At 28.5% G+C, this 25406-nt stretch overlaps 1 protein-coding gene across 1 annotated transcript; it reads right to left on the bottom strand.

Annotated features, from left to right (window-relative positions):
- Window positions 1-9079: 9079 nt before the first annotated feature.
- Window positions 9080-14041, bottom strand: LOC107442116 (uncharacterized). Its single transcript, XM_016055586.4, has 2 exons — window positions 13836-14041; window positions 9080-10469 (listed from the first exon to the last, which is right to left on the bottom strand). Exons 1-2 carry the CDS (start codon window positions 13931-13933, stop codon window positions 9080-9082), a joined length of 1488 nt encoding a protein of 495 aa, XP_015911072.3. The 5' UTR covers window positions 13934-14041.
- Window positions 14042-25406: the final 11365 nt, after the last annotated feature.

Below are 25406 nucleotides of genomic sequence, written 5' to 3'. Positions count from 1 at the left end.
TCAATTTTTTCTCAAAATCACTGTATTTTCAACAATTAGCAAAAATTTTAAAATGCATTTTAGCTAAATTTTTTGCCTTGCTTTTCTACATCAAATCAATATTTAGGTAAGAAAAAACAGCAAAGAAATGTAAATTTTTAAGCTTTTTTTAAACAAATAACTACGCATTATAAAAGCTTTAACTTTTTAGACCGAATTCTCGAATTATTTAATTAAATTTATATATTTTTAATCAAAGACTATGTATAAAAAATGTGCATGATATTTTTAAAAGCACTGGCTTTCAACACTGATTGAAAACATATCCAAGTTTCAAACTGAAAATATTAAATCAATGTTGAATGTGAAATGAAATATGTGTTTGGAAGAAATTTTTAAATGTTTTCCAACTATTAAATTTACTGCAAGAAAATTTAAAACTTTGAAGTTAAAGTTTAACTCAAAGTGGGGTAAAGTGGTAATATTTAAAAAAAACACATTAAATGCAAATGCAACATTTAAATGTTAGTTATATTTTGCTTAAAATATATTGTAAAGCAAAATAACTTTATCCTCGGACTTGTTTTGTGATACAAAACAAGAAAGATCGTGCATGTGTTTTTCTTAATCAAATATAAAGAGAAAAATTGCTGAGTAAAACATTGACTTGATATAATGCTAAGATATCACGTCAAAAAATACAGAAATATCATATTAGGCACTGAATAGTGCGTAACTTTAAATGTGTAGATTTATAACTTTTTTCTGATTTCCGTAAAATAAAATAAAAAGAAATAAAAAAAATCAGGAAATGGGTACGGAACTATAGGCTTCCTTTTTCAGCTGAATATTTTAATGGCAATCATTTATGTGTACAACATCGAGCTTCTATGTACTTTAACTTAATTTAGTAACGGGCATTTCCCGTAAGATATGGGAAATCGTTAGGATACAGATTTTCAAGCGTCGTCAATATACGGCAATGTAAATGTCCTAATTAAGCATGTAAATCAATGTAAATAATTTCTAACATATTTGTGATAGTATGACTCAGCTTTTTCCCTTTACAATTATTCTTAATAGAAGAACATTGTTATAGACGACAGGAGTACACAAAAAGTATAAAGATTACTATTAAAAGGTATAATTATTAATTGCGAACTCATTCAAATTTTAAATACACCATCAGTAATTTTATTTCCTATTTAAGAAGCTTTTAATCATAACTCCATTTTTATTTGGCTTCCCTTTATCAGAAAAATGCATTTATAAGGTATTAAATGAAAGTTGTATACACTTTCAGGTATGCTGACCAATATGGATATAAAATTCAATTTCCGAATTAGGAATTTATTTTTCAATAATTTCTTGCTACTAATGATTTTTTTCTCTCTTTCTGATCAAGCACTTAATATTTTAAATACATTTGAGTTTAAATACAAACTCTCATTTTTTTTTTTGTAACTGTGTATTTTAAGCAACGATTTTGATTGTTTTACGAAATTTGATTTTTATAATTTGTTGCAAGTTAAGAAAAAGCCATTATCTCTATGGAGAGAGCCTGTTGGCATCTAACTGTATCCCAAATGTATGCCAAGATCATAGCACGAACGTATACCAACATCGCCAACTATCGCAAAATAACGTTGCACGAATTTTTTTTTCGCTTGCTTTCTTAAATCGTGTGAAATGATGAAAACAAGACTTATTGAATTATTAATTAACAAATTATAAGAATTAATAAAAATAATATCATAAACGCGTAACATATATGCGTCTTTCTATTCACGTTTAAAGAAACTGATGGAAAAATAGTAAATATTGTTACATACAATTTTATTCTACAGCGAAACAAAAGCAGAAATTCTATTTGAGTTGTTGAGGGTACGTCATTATAAGACGCACCATTTTTAGTGGTCCAATCCAACACAATGCTCTTGCAACGTCATATAGTTGTTTATTTTCCAAGAACGAATGTTCTCCTTTTTTATAGAAGTAAAGTCATCAAGTCTTAAGATTAAAGTAAAACTTCGAAACTATTACATTTTTTTTCTTTAAATATGTGATATATATCTTAAAAAGATATCACGAATTAAATTTCTATTTAACGTGTTTCACTTTTAAAAGTTTTTAAATTGTTTTGAAAGCATATTCGTATAATTTGAAAACGAAACTATACGAGGTCATGGATGATCTCTTTAATGCTTTACCGCAATGGTCTTTCCTTAACTTGCAACGCAGTATAGTTAAACGTCTGAAAATAATGATACTTCTTCGCGATCTGAATATCTCTTATTTGTTTAAATTTTCTTTTAAAATTGCTAGAATGACACCAGGGAAATTTTTCACGTTACCATAAATAGGCAACTTAGCACTTCTGTTGCTTAATACCGGTAAAAATACAAGTGATCGGAGCAAAACTGATTACTTTAAGTTCCAATTGTTTTTAACTAGAGTACACGAATATATTCCACTCAGCAACGTTTTAATTTCTCATTAGGTGCAAATTGGTGCAAACTAAATTTGTTGAAACTGAAACTCAAACAATTATTTTTTAACAGAATATGAGTAATATATATACAATGCAGTAATATATATATGTAACATATATGCTATACAAAATGCAATTTTAATTTTTGTTAATATATATTCAAATATATATATTGTTAGTGTTAGAAAATTAAGTTTGAAACTGATTCAGATTGTCAGACACGTTGCTCAAATGTCAGTATTATAAACAGATGTAACCCAAAATTATTCCCAAGATTTATTTATACAAGAAAAAGGAATGCAAACTCTAAAATGAAATACGAGATATAACCAACAACCGAAATGCAAGCCGATACTGTTTTAAATTTATGTATAATAATTCCGTATTTAATTGAATTTGGAAAGATGGATTTGTTTTGTCAAATTTCCGTTTATTAACTTTGAAACTAAACACCGTACCTACTATTTTAAAAGAAAGAAAAACAAATACTTATTTATTCTATTCTGCCTAATTAAACGTCTTTCTTTTTCAAATTCAAGTTTCTTAAAATTAAACTTTCTTTGATTTATGGAAACGAAGTAATATTGGGGAAATATTTAAGCTACACTGATATAAAGAAAACAACTTAAATTTAACTTTATTTCACGAAGAAGTGTAAAAATTTTGCTTCTTATTTATTGCACATTTGTATAATGAACCACTTCGAAATGGAGTGAATGAAAGGTGAATATATAAATTATGAAATAAAAAGAACTATGTATACATACATTTTAGTGCTCAAATAATTGTTTATCTTGTAAACTAAGAATTCTTATGTACAAAAGAGATTGTACTCATAAATATATGTGTTGAATACATTTAGTTACCTATATTTATACGTTGTACAGATTAGTTTTATCAGACATTTATTACTGTTAGAAATGTGAATGTAATTTATTTCTAAAATGGTTATGAAATTATATTATTTGTGTTTTATGTGAGAATAAAAAAATCTTCTATGGTTATAAATGGTGTCATAATTATTATTTTTTCAATTTTGGGGCTTTTCAGTTCCCTAAAAGGGAATTGATTAATTTGGACTGGAGTCCCCATGGTGGACCAGTTTTCTTAGATCTAATAAATGTTTTTTATTTCGAAGTCAGAATTTAATTTCGAAATGTGTTGACTTTTTCATGAAGTAAATTTCAAGACAATATGTAGTTAAAAACAGAATGTTGTATATAAAAATTTACAATTAAAATGTTTGAAAATGTAAAGAATTTTTTAAGTGTTCTAAATTAAGTAGTATGCGTCATTATACTGTGTTTTCATTTTTCTAATAGTTTGAATGTAAATTAATAAACCAGTTTCATTCAAGATCCAATATTCTTTATGTAAAAGAAAAAAATAAGAGTTGCCTAACTAAGAAACATGAAGAATCTGAATTTGAAGATTATTAAATCCACTAGCTGAAAATTTTTCCTTATTATGAAAAACCATTTTTACTGTCTACTAATGTATTGTAGAGAATGGCTATTAATTGCTTATAGATAGCAAATATTGATTTTTAATAATCAGTCAATTTATTGCTGACGTAAGTATTTTTTTAAAAAATTGTTTCTAAGTTGAAAAAGATTCATAAAACTTAAATCACCAAAACAAGTTAAAAAGTGAAGTAAATCTAAAAACTAGTTTAAAAGTAATGGGAAGCTTTTCTTGCTGAACAACGCGTCAGACAGGACAACAGCAGAAGTAAAATATATGCGTCAAAATATTTTCTGCATCATAAATCAATCCTAGTTAGACATAGAATTTGATTTAAATTTTATTATCATAATTTGTAAACTCAAATTTCCCACATGTAAATTTTAAATAGCTGAATATACTCCAAATCATTCAAATGCGTTGGAATGTTTAATTGACTGTTTAAGTTGAAATAGGACTTTTGTTATAGTTAGCTACATTACTGTTATAGACCTGTTATAGTTAGTTATACTACTATTCGTATAACCTATACTATACAATGCTTGATTTCGTGACTCAATCGCTTGAACTAATTATTCGGAGATATACAGCGAGGGTTCAGATCATTAAAAATTATATCTTGAACTGTGTTCGTAAACGAAAAAATTCACCAAAAAATATGATAATAAACTTAATTTTATCAATGCATAAAACAGTTTATTATTTACCATTATACATCAATAAATTAGAAAAAAGTATATATAAAAATGTGTATTAATTAAAAAAATTTATTTTTTTCGATTTAATTAAAAAATATTTAATTTTAAAGGGAATATTTCTACATGGAGATAAAACAGCGAGTAACAGAATGTCTTTTCCAATGTAACTTAAGTTCTAATGTTTAGATTTTCTCTTTATGGTCCGAAAGGTTAACCTCAAATATGTTTCGCAAATATAAGTTCTAACTATTAAGCAAATCGTGAAATCAGACAAAATAAATTTGATCTGAATAAACATATCTTTTCTTCGAAATGTTTCCGATTCTTAACCATCATCATTCTTAACCTTGGACTCATTTTCTCGGAATTTACAACGTTTTAAACTAATTATTGCAAATGATTTAATCTGAAATTTAATTTTAATTGACCAAACTTCCGCTGTCGAATGAAAATTTTTAAAAATGGGAAAATACAAACACTCAAACTTTTTTTTATCTCCTTTAATAATAGCAGCCTTTCTTGAATTTCGAATTCATGTTCATGATACTCGCATAATGTTCCAAAATTTTAACCTTTTGTAGACTTTTTTCTACAAATGAGTAATTTTTTCACTTTCCGTAATGGTTTTTACAAGCAACTAATATCTATCCAGTAAGCAAAGTCTCTGCTACCACAAGCTATATTTTATAAATATCTAGTTTTTATCCTTCTTATTATCATATTCTTATCATCAGAACCATTTAAATTTTTAACTTTAGATATTTTAAGCTATTTAAATCTAATTAATTAATTTTTATTTTTCTTGTCTAAGTGTAAGTTTTTGACTAATCTATAGTCATGGCTGTCTCCCTTTTAATTTGAAAGCGACAAGCATGGCTGCTTATTTATTTGAATGCGACGAGAAAAAAACTCCATCACCACAATATTTTAAATTAGTATTTTGCTTTCTTTAAAGTTGTAATTTTTTTGGATTTACTGCTTTATTGCGTTGATTCAATGTTAGAATAATTTTTAAACTTCGTTTTCTCTAATTCATTCGCGAAAATTAGTCCAATGAATATAGGTTGCGCCCTTAATAGGAAAGGCTCGTTATAAACTATTTCACTAAAAGTTTTCTTTCTCAAACCACTTCATAAGCTATTTCGTAAAAAAAAAAATTCATTCTAGAAATTCTTGTTAAACTAAAAAAAAAATCATTCTAGAATTTCCTCATAAACTATTTTGCTAAAACATTATCTTACTCGAATCTCTTCAATTGCTTTAAAAAAAATCTTTCTTTCATTTGGTTAAAAAAAAATTCTTTTTCGGTTAAAAAAAATCTTTTCATTCGGTTAAAAAAAAATTTTCTAATCTCTTCATTTTGCTAAAAAGTTTTCATTCTCAAGTATCCGCTTTTCAAGTATCCGAGAAGTATTAAGCTTTTTCGCTGGAAAATTTTTCTCATGAATCAAGTTACTGGATAAATTGCTTGATGAATTTTTCAAAAAAGTAAAAAAATTAAATTTCTAAATTTTAATTGTACATCTTGCTTTTTCGATATCTTTTCTTTTTTCTTTCTAACATTTTGTTGCAACCACACCCATTGAAGAAGATATACCTTATGATGTCAATTTAGCTGTCAGTAGCTCTCTTGGTAGTATGCGTCAGTTTCAAACATAATAGTATCGATTCTTTTATGTGAGACCTTTTTATCGAAGAGGTCGTACAAAGAAGTTATGCTTACTAGTGACATCTTTCGATCATTTTCTGAAGCATATTTCACAGAAAGAAATTTGACAAAAACACTCTGTTTAAGTGCAAATTTATGTTTTTTCTGTTATTTTTAATATTCACTTTTTTTTGTCCTCATTATATGTATCCAAGAGTTCACAGTAATGATTTAACTGATTGCGTAAAATATATTTCAGAAGAGGAAAAAATTCTTACGCAAGCGAATAATTTAAATGTTTCAAAGTTTGGAGAAAGTTTTATATTGTTTGAAAAAATAAAAATTACATTATTTTTATACTTTTTAATAAATTATTTATATTTGCTAATTATGAAATAAAGAACGAAAAATACTTCGCGTTTCAAAAAGATATTAATGAAGAATGTTTTTGTGCTGCCATCTATTGATTCTTAATGATACAAACCTTTGATATAAAATGAGTAAAAATAATTTATAATAATTCTATTTTTCTAATTAATAAAGTTCGAGTTAAAAAAAGACAAAATATAGAGAAAATGTCAGTATTCATTCATTATTTTGAATTATTGTGTGCTTTAACCATTTGTTAATTGCATTAAAAATGAATGAATATCTTTTATGAGACATTAAAGTTTTATTTTTGTCTAAAATATGAGTTGTCCATGGCAGTTATAGTGTTATTTTAAATAAAATTATGGATGCATAATTTTGAAGTACACCATTTTTTGATATTTGAAAAACTAATTGTATTTCTTTCCTTCTTTCTTTTCAAATTTGTAACTCATTTCAAGAAACTGAGAAAATACGCAATTTTTGCCAATTGAAAAAATATGTTATTTATTGGAAGAAAAATAACAATAATATAAACTATATTTCTAAACTAAATAACAATAATATAACATATTTTAAATGGAAATTGTGGTCGGAAACCAATTCTTACCTAAATATGTCAGTTTTTTTTATATATTTACTTATTTATTTAATACTTTATTTTTTTATTTGTTTATGTGTGTTTCATTCCTTTAGTTAATTTATTTTCCAAAAATGAAATCTCAAACTTTATTACTTAATACTGTTGGCGATTTCTTTTTCTTTAAAAAAAAAGAAAAAACTAATCAGTCGTGATTTAAATAGTAAAAGTAATTGGTCGAATATACGCATTTGATTCTAACGTTCCATTTTGAATTTTGCTTCCTTCTATTGTAATTGTGAAAATTGTGGTCCTTAGCAAATTAAAAACCTATGATTTCCTTAATAATATAATATTCTGATTTCATTGTGAACATATTGTGCTAAATAATTTTTTAGAAGCAATTTAAAATATATAATATTTACTTAAGCAAATACATTTTTTAAATAATTTAAAAAAATAATTTAAGTAAAAAAATTACGATGATGTATTAAAATGTATTAAATGTAATGAATGTAATAAATGTAATAAATGTATTAAAAAATCACAAACCACGAAAACTCTATGCAAGTTTTGTCATCAGCTTTTTAAATGTTGTAATAATAAATACTACAAGCTCAATTGATTCTACCATTACTAGGGGAGAGTGGGGTCAATTGTAACATTTTTTACTTAACTATTTTTAACTAACAAAAAATCCAATATATTATTAGTATTAATTGACAGACGAGTAAAGTAGACTATCCACTACTTGAAAAAAAAATGAATACCTTATTTTAAATGTTATTATATTAGTTATTAGCAATGTTTTACAGTCGTGCACTTGTTACAATTGTCCCCACTTACGGGGCCAATTGTAACAGTTCATAAATTCAACTAAAACATAGTTAATTATACATATTATCATAGTTGTGATATATTACTTATTGATCAAAATAGTAGTGATATTTTAGGAGTAAAAATAATAATGAACAGAGACCTAAAGGGTTAAACTTTTAACTTTAAGGGGTTAAAAATTTTAATTTATGCTGTGAAAGGTGACAAATAAAATAACGCACATGCAACATAATATAAATGATATAGGAAACTATTGGTGGTTCTTGAAGAGTTAAGTAATAATTTGTAAACATAAGATTATTTATTCCCAGCTGCTACAATCGTCCCTTTGCTTATTGTTACAATCATCCCTAAGACGCCATTTCAGCTTCATTTGTTAAAAACAATGCTAGTTAATTAACAAAACTAATTTTTTTATTGAAATGTTAATTAAGGTGTTCACTTACATATTCGGTTAATAATTTTTAGTTGTTTAAACAAAATTACCTTGTTACAATATAATATTCTGACACCAAAAAAGTACTTACGTAGCGTGAAAATATCTTTTGTGATGTAACTCTTTCAAAAGTACATAAAAATGGTTGCCAGCAGGGGTGTACATGTAGATTTATTAAATACACCTTGTGCGCCAGCTAGGAACCAAATCTAGAACCCGGCACTCGAAATTTTTGCTCTGTTACAATCGTACCCTGTTACAATTGACCCCACTCTCCCCTACTGATTAAAACCTGATATTCGTATAACTCTCCAGCAAAAATTGAATATCCTTACTTACAACATATTGATGTATGATTTAAATTTCAGAAAGATTAAAAGATTTTTCCTATAAATTCATGCATGAAATAATATTTCAGGTGAGAAAAAAACTATCGTAAAAATAAGCAGCGAAGGTATTTAATAATATTTTTTATTTGGTTCAGGTTTTTTCTTTTCTTTTTTTTTGTAAGTATATTACTATGATGTTTGTAAATTATGAACGGTAAAAGACGTGAATTTTAGACACTTGTAGATAGTTAAGAGTCATCAATACTTGTCTTGTGATGACTATTACCACTGCTATTTTCCCGATCTTTCCAGTATTGAACTAAATCATCCATTAAACGAGAGTTTTTATGAAATACGTTATCATCAATATGGCGATATTCATGCAAGCCTTTCAAATAGGTTTTTACTTTTTTCCTTATTTTAACGCTTTTGGGGGAGGCAAGGTCATTTGGTTTAGGCGTCTTGCAAATCTTTTCCAAATAACGAACATTTACTGCTTCATCACTGCTATCGTCTATTCTTTTTTCCATGTCTTTGTCATGAACCTTTTTGTCATGAACCTTGCAGCAATTGGTGTCATTCTCAGGATTTTTCATCACAAATATTCCCTCCAGTTGATTCATATCATCTTGAGCGGTGGATGACTTGAGAATGGTTAACAAATGTATAGCGTCATCTAACCTAGCTATTAGGGATTCTGAACGGCCGCTTCTTGCAGATGAATTCTGCTTGTTCAAATCAGAATTAAACTTAGGATCAACATCCTTAACCCAGTTAGAGATCTGGTTAATTCCATCATTCTTAAACTTAGAATTAGTTTCTTCTATCCAGTGAACTATATGTTTATTTGCATCGTTGGCGGACGTGGTATCAGTGTATTTGTTACGATGAGACGTTTGTTCGTACAAATTGGTCTTAAGCTTGGTATCAGTGTCTTCGATCCAATGGGGAATCCGTTTATTTGCATCATTATTAGACGTAGCATCAGTGGTCAGGAAAGGTGCCCGCTTATTTGCATCGGCATTAGGCTTTGCATCAGTGTCTTTTATCCAATGAATGTCACGCTCATTTGTATCTACGTGTGATTTGGCATGCATGTCTATGCCACAATGTGGATTCCATGTAGACGAACCCAAAGTGGACTCAGAAACGGTACCTTTGATCCATCGAGAAATTCGATAGGCTCTTTCTTCCAATTTTGCAGGATGATATCCTAGACTGGAGTTAAAACATGATAGTGAAACTATTTTTGGAATATTTGCAGCCGAAACTATTATTTTACGTTCATCATGACAAAACCTTTGCGTGTCTTCATTCTTTTTGTTATTGGACTTGTTTAACTTGTTACGCTCCCGCTGAAAAATAATATCCACTTTCTTTTTCTTATCTTTAGATTTAATCAGATGTTTATATTTGTTTTGAAAAGAACTGTCAGTTTGATTTCCTCTGTCTCTGTACCTTTTCAGAAACTTTTTTTCTGGAGTATCCGTTTCTACTTCAGATTCTTCTTTAGTTTGCTCAGTCTCTTCTATGGATTGTTCAAACTCTTCTTCACTAAATAATGCGTCTTGAGTTTTAGTGCTAACGTTAATAACATTTTCCTTTTTTCCATTTTCAAAAAAGCCTTTGCCTGTGATCCTAAAACAAACATATTCGGCATAAATTTAACTAGATTTCCAGACAAAACTGGATTTCCAGACTTACTGAAAAAAGCTAACAAAATTTCCTCCGTCAAAATAACATCGTCGATTTATCTTTATTCAATGGAATCTCAGAATAGTAGAAATGTATTCTTTTTCTTAATTTAAGATTATCTTAACTACTGTCAACCAGTGCTACTAAACAAACAAAAAATAAAAACGAGTATTTTTGGTCTTTTAAAATAGTCTCTACCCTATAAAAGGGCATTTTTTATAAATTTTGGTAATTTAAAAATTTTGTCATTGACAACACTTTTTAGAGTCATTTTTTTATGAGTAAATTGTTTACATCCAATCTTTTCATAGTGGATGTATCGTGCTAAAAATACATGATAAAAATAAGGTAACTGTCAAAATATTACCATAGTAACAATTTGCCAAAATGTGATAATTATATTTTTCTCTTTCTTTGCTTTCATGGTAAGATATCGCAAACAAAATTTATGAAATCAGGACCACAGAAAATATATTTTACAGGTCTTCTGCTTTACAGGTTGTCTAGGGAACTGATATCGAGACATTTTTAAGACTAGACCTAACAAAGAAAAATCAACGAAAGTTAATGAAACGAGGATACGTTAATATTTCTGAGAATAAAGTGAATAGAAAAAATAGAAAGTTCAGCATTCATATAAAATTTTTCTTATGTTTTTCGCAGCGGAACTTTTTAAATTATTTTTAAATGTCTCAAATATTTTTTATTTGTTGATTTGCAGAGTCATTTCATTAGTAGATTCCTGTGCAAGGTATTACGATAGTCTACCATCTTCATTGTGTTAAATAAATTTCTATTAAAATAAGTGAATAGTCTTAAGAAGCACTAAACAGGTGTTACTTTGATCGAAATTTTTTTAAATATTAAAAACTAAACACATCTGAAAGCAAAGGAATTTTATATACAGTATATTCTTTATACTTTGTTCATTGTTTAAAACTGAATGGGATTTTTATTTACGAACATGATAGTGAAAATATAAAACATCATTACGGTATAAAGCATCGGCTAAAGCTACTTTAAATTTGAAACAAACGCAAAATTATGCCACATATTTCGAGAAATAACTAGCTTTTAAAAAACTGATTGCTACACTTGGCACTTTAACACCAAAAATGCTATGACTTGTCTTACAAGCATATATGGCAACGTTACTTTTAAAAGGTAACGAGTAAAAGTACAAGTATTTTTAAAAAAAGTAACGAGTAAAAAGTAAAAAGTTCTCAGTTTAAAAAGTAACGAGTAAAAAGTACAAGTAAAAGTACAAGTACTAAACAAAAAAAGTAACGATTTAAAAGTACATTTCTAGGAAATCGAAAATTCAAAGTAACCTAAAATTTTATTGAATAATATTCTTATGTTCTTTAATGTTTTTGCAAAATTGTTGTTATTTATTTAATTACTTTTAATTTTGAAAGTTATGGATATTAATTTATTTTTAAATTCGGAGAAATATTATAATATAATTTCATTATATAATAGTATAATGTAATTTTAAAATCAAATATAATTTTATTATCAAACTTTTTATGGATTTGCACGAAAAAGAAATTTTATCTATTGATTTTAATTTTTAGCTTATTATTTTTATTTATTTAAATTGCCATTGATTTAAAATTGTTTTACTCATTAGAAACGCGTTTTAAAAGCACAAACATAAACAAAGCAAACACAGATAGCTTTGTGATCTTTGAGCTAGTAAAAAATAATTGAATGTGCAGTATAAATTGAAACAGAAGGTATTTAAACACGAAGTTAGCTGTGAATGCATATATATTGAACATTAATTTTATAAATTAAAAAAACATAAGCATTTTTTTAAAATTTAATTGTTTTTTCTTTTTTTTTTCTTTAGAAAGTTTACCGAGTTTTAGAAAAAAGTAACGATTTCATTCGATATTTCCGTTACAAATACTTGTACTTTTTCCCTAAAAAAGTAACGAAAATACAAGTAAAAGTACCAAATTTAAAAAGTAACGAAGTACAAGTAAAAGTACGTACTTTTTACTTGTACCGGCGGTACAAGTAACGAAAGTAAAAGTACTGCCATATATGCTTACAAGTAAGGCATTTTTATTGCTACAAAATTACTTACAATCGAAATTTTTGCATATTAGCTAAGAAGTTACATTTTGTTGTATTTAAGAGTTTTAATTGATTAATTATATTGAACAATAATACACTCAAGTTTAATCCACAATAAAATAGATAATTATGCGTTAGCTAGATTCTAGACGAAGTTCGGCGACTTTAAAATACCTCAACACTGAATCAGTCGGTTAATTATTCGACTATAGTCTTTTGGCAGTGTCTAGAAAGTGCTACTAACAGGTTCAGGATAGTTAATTAAGTAAAGTTATACCATGTTCGTTCCTTATACTTTTGGCTTAATTGGCGACAATTTTAGTTCAAGATATTTGGTCTGGTAACCAGTTAATGAATAATTAACATAAAAAATTCATTCTTTCTAAAGTTTCATTTTTAAATAATGTTTAAAATCTTAGCGAAATAATTTATTAAGTGAAAAAAGGGGAAATATTTCATTATAATTTGTAGGAAACTTCAAAGGTAATTTTAATGTAAAATTGAAACAAAAGTGATTTCAACGACAATAAGTATTCAGGGTAATATTCTAGAGATAATATCCCTTTGGCGGATTTTTGAAATCTCTCCAAGTCAGTAATTATTACTTGGTACGTTGTTTTTTTAATTATTAAAAAAACAAATTATTACAAATTTATTAAATTATTTTTAATAAAATAAAATAAAAAACATTTACTCGGATATTTGTCTTGCATACAAAACATATACCAATCAACAACAGTGAAACCTAGTATACCGAGATTTCAAGAAGTTCATTTAGAAATTTCTTTTCTTTAAAACTTTTAATTTCGCATAATATATTTTTAAACTGATGTGATAATTTCGGTTAGATTAAATTTTGAAGAGCCTCTTGGATTATAGCCAAGTTGGTCGCCACGATTAGTGGATTTTCGTTTGTTTTTGCAAACCCAGAGAAAAACATCTAAATAAGGTAAGACATAATTTCCTTATTTACAATGCATATTAAATAATACGCATTTTCATATTATTTCACTTTTTTTATTTATTTTGTTTTAAAAATCATTCCCATTCGGTTAATAATTTTTTAACTCTTTAATTGCTTTTTTTGTTTGTTAATTTAGTAGGAAAAACGCAATTGGATCCAAAAACTTGCCAATTCTTACTTTGGGGTACCTCTTAATGTATTTTTTACCATATAATATCAAACAATATAATCCTACACTAACAAATTCATAGAGGTCTTACCAATCACGCGTATATACTATTAGCATGACAAGAAGACAACTACCAGATATTGACCCACAAATGTAAATTATAGGGCGATAAAAATCAGAAAGCTGCATAAGACGAATGTTTATATTGCTATTGTCTCTCAATTTGTTATTATGCACATATATTTAACAAGATTGCTGTTTGTATTTTATGTGCTTGTGAATATCTATTTGATTTGATGGAAGGAAGCTTTGAAGATTACTAATGATTCCAAATTGATTGTTTTGGTAAAATCTGAAAATCTTGTTTAATTTTTTGTTCTTGCTCATGCGCACTCAATAAACAATGCCATTTGTAAAATGCACGAAAAGGTATTCCGAATTGGATACTTGTCACTTGAGAAGAAGAATACCTCCGAAATCACATGGTTGTATACAATCACGTGGTTGTGCAATGCGTGTTATGTTTGAGTTTATTATAACTCTGAATTAATTTTCGGATCAGTTTTAATTGGATGCTTGCAATCAGCGTGTGTATTTAACTTGATTAGTTGCTTAATCGTGACATTTCGGTTGAAACGGTTTTTACTTTTCATTTTTATAGAACATTGTGACGACCTTCTAATTACATCCACAAATCGCAACAACTGTTGCCACTCAATATTTTTTTAAATTAATGTTGCGTTAATAAATACTTATTTAACAAAAACATGCATTTTTTTTGGCAGTGATTTTCTATGTGTGCGACGAGCTAGAGGTTTTCTGCTTGTTAAACGTAACACTCTTAGGAAAAAAAAATACAATATATTTTCGCAAAATACTTTTATTTTGTTTTACGAACTTTAGAAAAGAAGTTGTCCACCTATCTTTACTATATCTAGACACTACTTTTCAAATTATATGTAGAGAAATTCTTAATAAAAAGATGTCAAAAGTCTGAGGCTAAACTAAATCAGTGTTCCATTATCATTCAGTCAATATATGTTTGCTCTGTTTTGATTGGACGATTCGTATCGATATTCCAATAGAAACGTATTCCTATTCGTTGCATCTTTGACTGATTGATCATTGATGGATTGCAAGTGATCAAGCAAGTGATAGGAAGTTAGCGTAGTTATTTCTAAAAGAATGTGAATACGGAATTATGTATATATAATTTTTTTTTCTGTTTGGTTAGTTATACCTCAAATAATTTCAGTTAAAAACAAATAAATCAGATATTGTCATTCAATGTTAGTATATCAATTACGAAAGTTTTTTAATTGATAAAATAACATAAATTATCTTAAAAAATTAACTGTTCACGGCGTGTTGATTTATTTTATCTGTTGTCATTAGGCTTTAAAAGTCAATAATGTGTAACTGTCTGTTATAGAGTGATTGATGAACCTTCGTTAAGACTAAAAAGTCGAAAGAATGTCAAGAAATGTTTTCCAACTTGATTTATTTTCTCTAAGATTCTAACTGATTGTAGAAAACCTATTTATTAGAAAATCTCTTGAGCAAGTAAATATTTTTTTAGTAGATCGTAAATATCTGATAGAGAAATATTTCAGAAACAGAAGAAAAAAATTAAAATTGAAAGAAAATATATCTAAATTAAACGTTAACTTATTTTGTGTGTAATAATCTTGTAAAATGAAATATGTTTTTGAAACTACTTCTTGATTGGATGCTACTAATAAGCAAGACATTTAGCCCAACCAATTTGCAGAAACTGTTATAGAAGACAAATATGCCTTTTAATTGGGTAATTCGCCCTTCCTTCCTTTCTTTTCTTTTATTTACTTTTGAGTTTTCAAAAAGAACTGATTATGATGATTGCTCTAAAATATTTTCAATAAATTGAATCAGTTTTACTTAAAGTTTAATTATCAATTTAAATTTTATAATTAATAACAATTAAATGAAAGTAAATTTAACGTATTTAGTCTTAATTATCAAATTTAATTAGTAGTTTGAATTAAGTGATGCAAAATACAAACTGATTTTCATTTGATAGTGTTAAATCTTTTGTTAACACTCGCGAGTTGAAACATCGGCAAGATCTGTATTGTTTTTTTATAAACACTGATATAGTTTTGATTTTAAAATAACGGTAATTGCCAGCATTCTGTCCATCTATAGTCGCAAATCTTACTGCACGAAACATTTCTTTAACTTTAAGGGTTTGAAACTGTTGACAACTGGCATGATTAAAAATACCATATGAATACAAAACTACACCATTTTCTAACCAATTACAACTAGCATGGTTTCGAAACTGAGTGCTACTGTAGGTTATGTTAGGCTTTCTGTCAGGTAATGGATATTGTAGTTATGATGTAGTTGATTTGTTTTTTGTCAAGTTAACAGTAAAATGTTGTTTATTAGTCTCTCTTGTTGTGTCAGCTATCATGAGAGGTGTGACATTTTATTATCAGATTAGACTTTTGCATGAATCCTCTCTGTGTTACTAACGTCCATGTGTGAATAAGAGGTTTGTATTCTCATAGTCCAAGATCACAAACTGAGCAGCGCGAGTCACTGGAAACTCCTCATGGACTGAAGGAATAAAGGAAATGCTCTGTTGTCAACGCTGGGATTTGAACCCCCATTTAGCCGGACATGAGTGTGATTGATTAGCCTTCTAAGTTTAAGCATGTAACCAGCTACAAGAGGCTAAGTGGCTTCATAAGATGCTCATCACATAGTTATTACTGTAAGATTATTAGAAATCCGAAGAGTTCTAGATGTTCCTCCGTTTTACGCATCGATGAAAACAGTAAATAAACGATTTTCTCATGATTAACAGTTTGAAAACAATCTTCTTTACCCGTATAAGAAGTTTTTTGGAAACAAAATAGTTAAATAATAATTTATTTGTTATTTATTTTAACTTATTCAAACAAAAGACTATTCAAACAAATAACCATAAATGAGATGGTATTTAAACTGTTAACTGTGAGAAAAGCCACTTAACTGCTTTCATCCAATACGGTTAAGCAATCAGAATTTAATCACACCAAAAAGGCTCACCTAATAGAGACACTTAGTTCCCTGCAGCATTATTATCATGAGGGCTTATCTGTAAATCTCATGACCGACAGGACAATGGTTTGAGTCCCAGAGTTGACGCCACAATATTTCCTCCATTCCCTTCATCCCATTCAACACGTGAAGAGTTTCTACACTTACCAATTTGTGATCCTGCACTATTGGAATACGATACTCTCATTCAAGTATAAATCATTTGATAAAACACAACTCAATTCCAAACTAATTCCAATGTCCATTACATAACGTAAAATCTAGTTCCTATAATTAGTTAAATTTCTTTTTAATGGTTTTGAAATCATACTCTTCTCAAATGGTTAAAAAACATATAGTTTTGTATTCGTAGCTTTTTAACCTTATTATTTGTAAACGGTCTCAAAACCGTAAAGGCAAAAATATTTTATACCGTGAACTTTACGGTTACTTGAATGAGCAGAGTGTTGCCGGTTATTCTACCGTAATTTTATAATGAAAATTCTAACGGTATTTGATTATTTGACTATTTTGATAAAATGCGGTAAAATAAGATCTATATAATTTATTAATTAGCCATTTCCTTCTCAGAACAAAGTGTACAAGTTTAAGACCACACTCGAAGTTTCCAAATAAAAGTTCGAAAAAAAGCTTGGAATAGCGCTCATTGAATTAATAAAAAATAATAATATTTTCTATCTTACATTTTCTTAACTGCATATCTTAGAAAAAAAATAATTTATTTAAATTAAATCTTTTATAAAACGAAAAAAATAAAAGGAAGAAAAAAAATTTAAAACTAATTATGTTTTATTGATTTATCTTAATTATGAAATCTTTAAAAGAAATGTCTGATTACGAAAAAATTTTTAGAAGCAATTGTCATGCTCACAAAGATAAATCATAAGCTTATTCTTGCTTTTACTTTAATTATTAAATATTTTAAAAGCATGTCCGATTAAGAAATAACTTTCAGAAGAAAGTTTCATTTACATAAAAATACATTAAAAGCTTAAACTTGCTTATATTTTAATTATTAAACATTTAAAAGAAATGTCTGATTATGAAATAACTTTTAGAAGTAAGTTTCATGAACGCAAAGACAAATTCAAGGCTTAATCTTGCTCACATTTTAATTATTAAATATTTGAAACAAATGCATGATCATGAAATAACTTTTGAAAGCACATTTCATGAACATGATGATATACTTCTTATAATTTTTTTTCGTGAATTCAAAAAATATACTATTATGCTACATTAAAATTTCATCAGTTATTTAAAAGCAAATTTTTCTTTAAATATATAAACAGTAAAAAAGAGGGAAAAAAACTAGTGAATCAATTTGTTTGCAAAAGCAAACGAGTCCTATTGTATATCATAATTTATATAAGAGTAAATGGTACACAGTTTATGTTCATGTGACTTATATGACCAGAAATGTTTTCATCTGAACTATCAGAAAAAACATGTATTTTGTTTCTGTTTTTTGTGTTTCTATTTTCTTCTCTAAAGTGTAATCAGTATATAGTTTCGTTTTTTTTTTAAATTTAATAGTTCTATTTCCAAATGCAGCATTGTTTTAAACAATCAATATCTTTTATAAATAATCGAAAGCAAATTACCAAACCACAATAAACAAATTGTTAAAAAAAATTGCTAATGTCACTATCCTTTTGAAAGGCCTTTTAAAATTTTTTTTAAACCAAATTAACGTTACAAGGTAAAATGTAGTTACCGGAATTGCAATTTTGCCATATTAAAACAAGAAGACCACTTCAAATTAAAATACGGATTTAGGCGACAACCACAAAGTTGTACGGACGAAACTTGCATGAAAACCATCTCCGACAATATTTGAAAAATGATAAAAAAGTTTCTTACCAAATTGTTCAGTTATTTTTAAAGAAATCTAACCATTTGATATCCTTCGACGAACAATTTGGAAATAGTTTTTAACGATATTCATTTAAAAAATTTTCAATGCGGGATTCATATAAAATCTGGTTCACACTGAAAAATGAGCACTACTTGTTACTAAGATACGATTCCGAAAATATTTTAAACTTATTTTTTTATGAAAGAAATTCAGTTCAATGCAATCAAAACAGTTATAAACTTAGAAACTGCTTTATAATTAAGTGCTGAGTGAAAAAAAATGCATCTAAATCTCCGATATATATGTGACAATATTTATAACACATTTTTTTCAAGGGGGGGGATAATTCAGCTCAAAATAATGAGAATTAAACTTTTAAAATTTTTCACAAATGAGCGTCGTATGTTCTTTGAATTCTAATATACGTATTAATTGCAAATATTGCTTTTTGTAATTCAGCTCAAAATAAACAGAATTAAAAACAACGAAATATTTTACAGAAATATGTTTTTAGTAATGTGGAAAATTCTATCTAGCCGTCTCTTTCTGGAGTTAAAATGCAATGTTTCTTTTTTAGGTAAAAAAAAATATGCAGGAAGATCTGTCACCTTAACAGACTTAAAGGAATCACTACGACTTTATATATACACTTCTTCTCGTATAAACAGTATATACTTCTTACTATACTTATATACTTCTCTTATAAACAGTATTCTTCGGAAACTAACTTTAACTATTCTGCTTTTACTAACTTTTATTCTCGAAATTTTTTGGAAGCACATATACTAAAAGGAAATTATAAATTTCTAAAACTTTGAAATTCCTTCTCGAAAAGTTCAAAAATTCTTTACATCTTAGTTCTAAAGTTTGTAATGTAAACAACTCATATCATATGCTATATTATTAAATTTTGTCAAACTAAAATAAAATTATGAAGTTTTACAAATTTCAATTTTTTTCTCAAAAGGCTCTAAAGCTCTTTACTTTTACGCAAGCACTAAGGATCTTTAAAAAAACAATTTGTATCACTTACTGTAGTATTAAATTTTGTCTGATTAAAATAAAATTATGCATTATTTAAATTTTGAAATTCTTTACTTTTCCCTTCAAAGCTTTTTACTTTTTAGCACTTCTTTTCTTTTTCTCACTTAGTTTCTTTAGCGTAAATCCTTCATCCAAGACACTAAATTATTAAACTTTGTGAATGCTCGAAATGCTCCAAAGCTCTTTACTTTTAATCATTCAATTTTTTAACGTAAACTTCTCATATCATCCCTTATACTATTAAATTTCGTCAAACTATATTGAAATTATGAATTATTAAAGCTTTTGAATTCTTTCTACGAAAGACATCAAAGCTCTTTACTTTGTAGCACTTAAGTTTATAACGTAAACCATTCATATCATCCACTATATCAGGGATGGCGAACCAATGGCACACGTGCCATTTATGGCACGAGACACAATATTTTGGGCACTCCACCGATCACAATTGATGTTACACTATGAAGCATATGTAACAATTAAATTAAAATTCAAGAAAAATAAGCAAAATAATAAGCAATATTAATAAAAAAATTAAAGCTCAAAATAACAACTAATAACAATAAAAAACAAGCTAACAATAAATAACTAGCAAAAAACAAATTAACAGTCCTGCTTAAACTAACATCTTACAACCTAATATAAGTTATTTGTCATCTAATCTGCAACAAAAGAAGTCACACTAATGTTACTTGAAAGTTGAATTACGAGTATAACTGAGATATTGCAAAATTGTTTTTTTCAATGTAAATAAAGAGTTTTGAGTGGATAGTATTTAGTATTATTATTTTCCCAATAATCACGAAGTCAAAATTATCTATTTGACGGCACGTATATGACCTCATTAAGCAATTTTTTAGAGAAAATGGCACGTTGGTGTATAAATTTTCGCCACCCCTGCACTATATTATAAATTTTTATCAAAATAAATTATTAAATTCTTACTCAAAAGGCTTCAAGGCTCTTTAGCTTATAGCACTAAAGTTTAAAAAGTAAACCATTCATATCATCCACTATATTATTAAATTTTATTAAACAAAAATAAAATTATGAATTAGTGAAACTATTAAATTCTAACTTAAAAGGCCTCAAAGCTCTTTACTTTTTAAGCACTACAATTTTCATAGTAAACCATTCATATGATTTACAACATTTCAAACTAATATCAAGTGAAACTTATTTAAACCAAAAGAAATGGAAAGAAATATGAACGTATTTCTCTCTATGCCTCATGTGATTCCTAAATCACAAACAAACATCTTAAGCTCAAAATCTCGTTCTTCATTTCGCAAAAATCATTTCTGTAGATATTCCGTTTGATAAAATTTTAATATCCGGTCTAATGGGAGTAGAAACTGCCTGCACACTTTTATTAAATTACTTGATGGTGAAAATTTTAAGGTTCAGGACACATTTAATCGTATCTTTGTACGTAGGCAGCAGCGAAATTAATGTTTAAAGGTAAAAGCACTAATAAGTGTGGGTGCTCACGGATGAATAAATAATCCCCATAAAGTGTGTGCCTACGCGGATGTATGAGAGAGTAAAGAAAAGAAGCGTTTATCAAAAGACCAACGAGAAGTAAGGAGGTATAGTATATGACATTTTTAATTAAATTCGTTAAAAAATATAAACAAGTTCCAGGAAATGTGTTATCCGATTTAATGTTTTATACAGAAGATTTTTGAAAATACTTTTAATAACTTGAAGAAAAAAAAAGCATATAATTATTTTATTTTTGAGAAAGAAAAATGGTAAGATATTTAATATTTCTTCTTTTTAAATATATTAACTTTGTGAGTTTATTATTTTTGCCACTTATGAAAAAATGCAAGAAATATTGTAATAGAAAGTGATATCGTCTGTTTATGTTAAAGTGTTTTTTTTTTTATTTTCTAGTGCCTACTCACAAATTGACATTCGTCATTCGGGTATCAGAAGGGCAGATATGTTGGTAATTATTTTAGGTGGCAGTCATATATCTCATACCCATTCTTATGTTGATATTCGTCATTCGGGTATCTGAAAGGCAGATATGTTGGTCATTATTGTAGGTGGCAGTCATATATCTCATACCCATTCTTATGTTGATATTCGTCATTCGGGTATCTGAAGGGCAGATATGTTGGTCATTATTGTAGGTGGCAGTCATATATCTCATACCCACTCATAAATTGACTTTAATCATTCGGGTATAAGAAGAAGAGCAGCTATGTTTGTCTCTGTTTTAGGGGGTAGTCATATATCTCACACCCATTCTTATGTTGACATCCGTCATTCGGGTATCAGAAGGGCAGATATGTTGGTCACTCTTTTAGGTGGCAGTCATATATCTCATACCCACTCATAAATTGACATTCGTCATTCGGGTATCAGAAGGACAGATATGTTGGTCACTCTTTTAGGTGGCAACATATCAGGTGCGTCAGCGTAACACCCACATTAAGAAGGGTAAATACACTCTATAACAAAAAAATCGACGGACTAAGACGGGCAAAATCGACGCGCGCTCAGGCTGGAATGATGCCAACTGGGGACGTATAGTCTTTAGCGACGAATCCCTCTTCCAACTGTGTTCTGCCGATCATCGAAGACGTGTTTGGAGACTCACAGGGCAGAGGAGGGATCCTGCCTTCACTATTGCACGCCACACCGGCCCTCAAATAGGCATTATGATCTGGGGTGCCATTTTCTTTGACAGCCGGTCCCCTTTGGTCGTCATTAGAGGTACACTTACTGCACAGCGGTACGTAGACGACATCCTGAGACCTGTTCTGCTACCGTTCCTTTTGCAGCGCCCTGGGCTGGTTTTTCAGCAGGACAATGCCTAACCACATACGACACGTGTTGCTATGAACTGTCTGCAAGTTTGTCAAACTCTTCCTTGGCCTGCCAGATCACCAGATCTCTCTCCCATCTAGCAAGTCTGGGATATGATGGGAATGCGATTGCATCTGGCACGGAATGTTGATGACCTCACTCGACAATTGGATCGAATTTGGCAGGAAATACCGCAAGAGACCATCCGGGAGCTTTATCGGTCTATGCCACGCCGTGTGGCAGCTTGTATCCAGGCTAGAGGCGGGTCAAAACCTTATTGAACTTGTTACTGTAACTCTGCAATAAATTATTCAATTGTTCTGAAATTTTAATCATTTACTATTCTGTACATTGTTTTCCTATCCACCAATATTCGTTTTAATCAGACAACTCCTTCTTGCTGCATCGATTTTTTTGTTATAGAGTGTAGTACAGAGAAGGAGAGAACATACATGTTTTCCATAGATATATTGTTCTCTCTTCCTCATTGCTACATTTTTTAATAAATTTGAGTTTAAAATCATTTCGTCTGCTGTTAACAATCTACAACTCGCCATATTTAAAGATATTATTGCAGACAATAATGTCTTTGTTCACAGGATTATCTACCGATTTTCCTGTCAGTTTGGTCTTGAATATATTTGACAAACTAAACATGCACTTAAACTTAGATTTAGGGAACAAGACAAACATGTTAAAAATCAAGCTATTGAGCGATTTCCTGTCTTCCATCACTGGAATTTTAATTATAGGTCTGAGTTTTTTTCCCTGCTAAATCAGTCAACGTTACTTTGAGCCCACAGATAAAGATTTCTGGGCATCATTTAGTGTGCTGATAGAGCCAGGAAATTTGTAAACTTTACCATATTTTGGTAGTTTCGACCGCACTTTTTCCTCTGTGTCAATTTTTTTATTGTTTGTTTAAATAAGACATTAAATAGTTGATATATTTTCGCCTTTTATGTGCCCCATTTTATCCCTGAAAGTTTTTCTTTGTTTAGTTCTTAAAATCTAAACTAGTTTTAAATTAGTGTGCAACAATTTACTAGCTTTTAATTAATCGAGTGATATTTATCAAAACTTTTCAAGTGATATTTATCAAGTTTTTTTCTTCCACTGAAGAAAATTCAAAATATAAGCTTAACATATCTTATAACTTCAAAGTCTTTTTAAAGTTCACTTTAAAAGCTTAAGATATTTAAATATGTTGGAGAAATACTAAGAACGAACAATTTTATTGAATTCGAATGTAACTTAAAAAGACATTTGCTTTCGCAGAACTTTTTACTAGTTGAAAGTTTTAGAAAGCTATAAAATTCCTTCTATATATTTGCTAACGTTTCTTATTGCAAAAAGTCAGAAATAAAACCTCCTTTTTAAGACTTACAAACTATATAAAATGTGAGGGTATAAAAACCATGGAAATATCATAAGTTTAAAAAGCTTGTAGAGCCACTGGAGAAGACACACTTTAAAAAGGGCTTTAAAAAATACTCAGCACAGTTTCTTTGATTGTTGGAAAAATTGGTATGTTTGTTGTTTAATAAATGCATATAGTACACAAGTGGATGTACACATTATTCATTTTATAACTTTTTTTTGTTAGATTCATAACATATATGTTGAAAGTCTTAACATGTTTGTTAGATTCTTAATATATATGTTATGCTTGAAAGCAGATAAACTTGTTTTCGTCATTTTGTACTACCTTTTATTATTTCAATCTTTACCTTACCAATGTTAAAATTAAAAGACAAATATGCGCACAGTAAAAAAATGGACCCTTAAATCTCCTTAAACTTTCTTCCTTTTTGATGAAACGATTTATTGATATATGCTCCGAGCGAACATATTGCTAAAGTGGCGAATTAGCTATCATTACTTCTTCAAAGTGTTGGATTTCACCAAAGGTAAAAAAATCTTGCGTAATTTATTTTATTTTTCAAAAAAAAAAAATTACGGGTGGATTGTTGATTGCTTTTTCATGTGCACCTAATAAGTTAATCAACATCATCCCAACATCAGAAGGACAGATAGAATGTAGAGATAAATTATATCGATGCCCAAGCTGGTTTCGAACCTAGAATCTTCCTGCCATGTGGCTAATTCCTTGACCTATACTCGTAATAGTCTGCTTGTGTCATAATTCTAGTTTCAATCTAGTCTTCATTTTAGTTTCGCTATTTTAGTTAACTGTTTCCCCAAATGCACTGCGATGAGGCTCCAAATTCATTCAACAATTTCGTAATAATATATTTAAGTGCTCGCGTTTCATCACAAATCATGTGATTTCGTGAGGAAATGATTCTCGAAATTAACGAATCACAGCTCAAGGTTTGCAAAATCGTTAAAAGTGAAAGTTCTATTTCTGAGAGTGTATGTTTAGTTTTATTTCAATGCAGAGAGTACAAATTATACGGAAAGTATTTTTTTCGTGATTACAATAGTACAAGAAATGCTTTAGAAATACAGCCTAAGAAATTTCCGTAAAATTCGTAGAATTTTTGTTAATTTACTCTGCAAGCTTTCTTCGTTACAGACTTCAGCAGAATTAGAATAGATAACCGTCAATTTAAGCAGCTAGGTCCCTTTTTTGACATACATGGTAAGAGGGTAAATTATATAAAATTTATGGTTTTGGTTTGCAGGATGACTAGAAATAATTTTGAAATACAGTCTAAAAAATTTCTATACAGCCTAATACAGCCTAAAAAATTTCTATAATATTTGGAGAGTTGGCTGTTAATTTATGCTGCCAGCTTACTTCTTCGAGAAAAAGCTCAGTACCCGGCAATTTAACAAACTTCAACAGAATCAGTAGAGTTAGCAGTCAACTTAAACATTTCTGAATGT

The sequence above is a fragment of the Parasteatoda tepidariorum genome, chromosome 8 (genome assembly GCF_982258835.1).
Source record: "Parasteatoda tepidariorum strain Cologne lab strain chromosome 8, Ptep-v5.0, whole genome shotgun sequence".
Classification (NCBI taxonomy): domain Eukaryota; kingdom Metazoa; phylum Arthropoda; class Arachnida; order Araneae; family Theridiidae; genus Parasteatoda; species Parasteatoda tepidariorum.
This window is presented reverse-complemented; position numbering and strand designations above follow the sequence as displayed.

Excerpts from the sequence above, each read along its gene's own strand:
- LOC107442116 (XM_016055586.4), bottom strand. The coding sequence starts at position 13,933 with ATGCAGCTTTCTGATTTTTATCGCCCTATAATTTACATTTGTGGGTCA. Across the intron at positions 10,470-13,835 it reads ATAGTATATACGCGTGATTG|GATCACAGGCAAAGGCTTTT; the intron begins GTAAGACCTCTA and ends TGTTTGTTTTAG.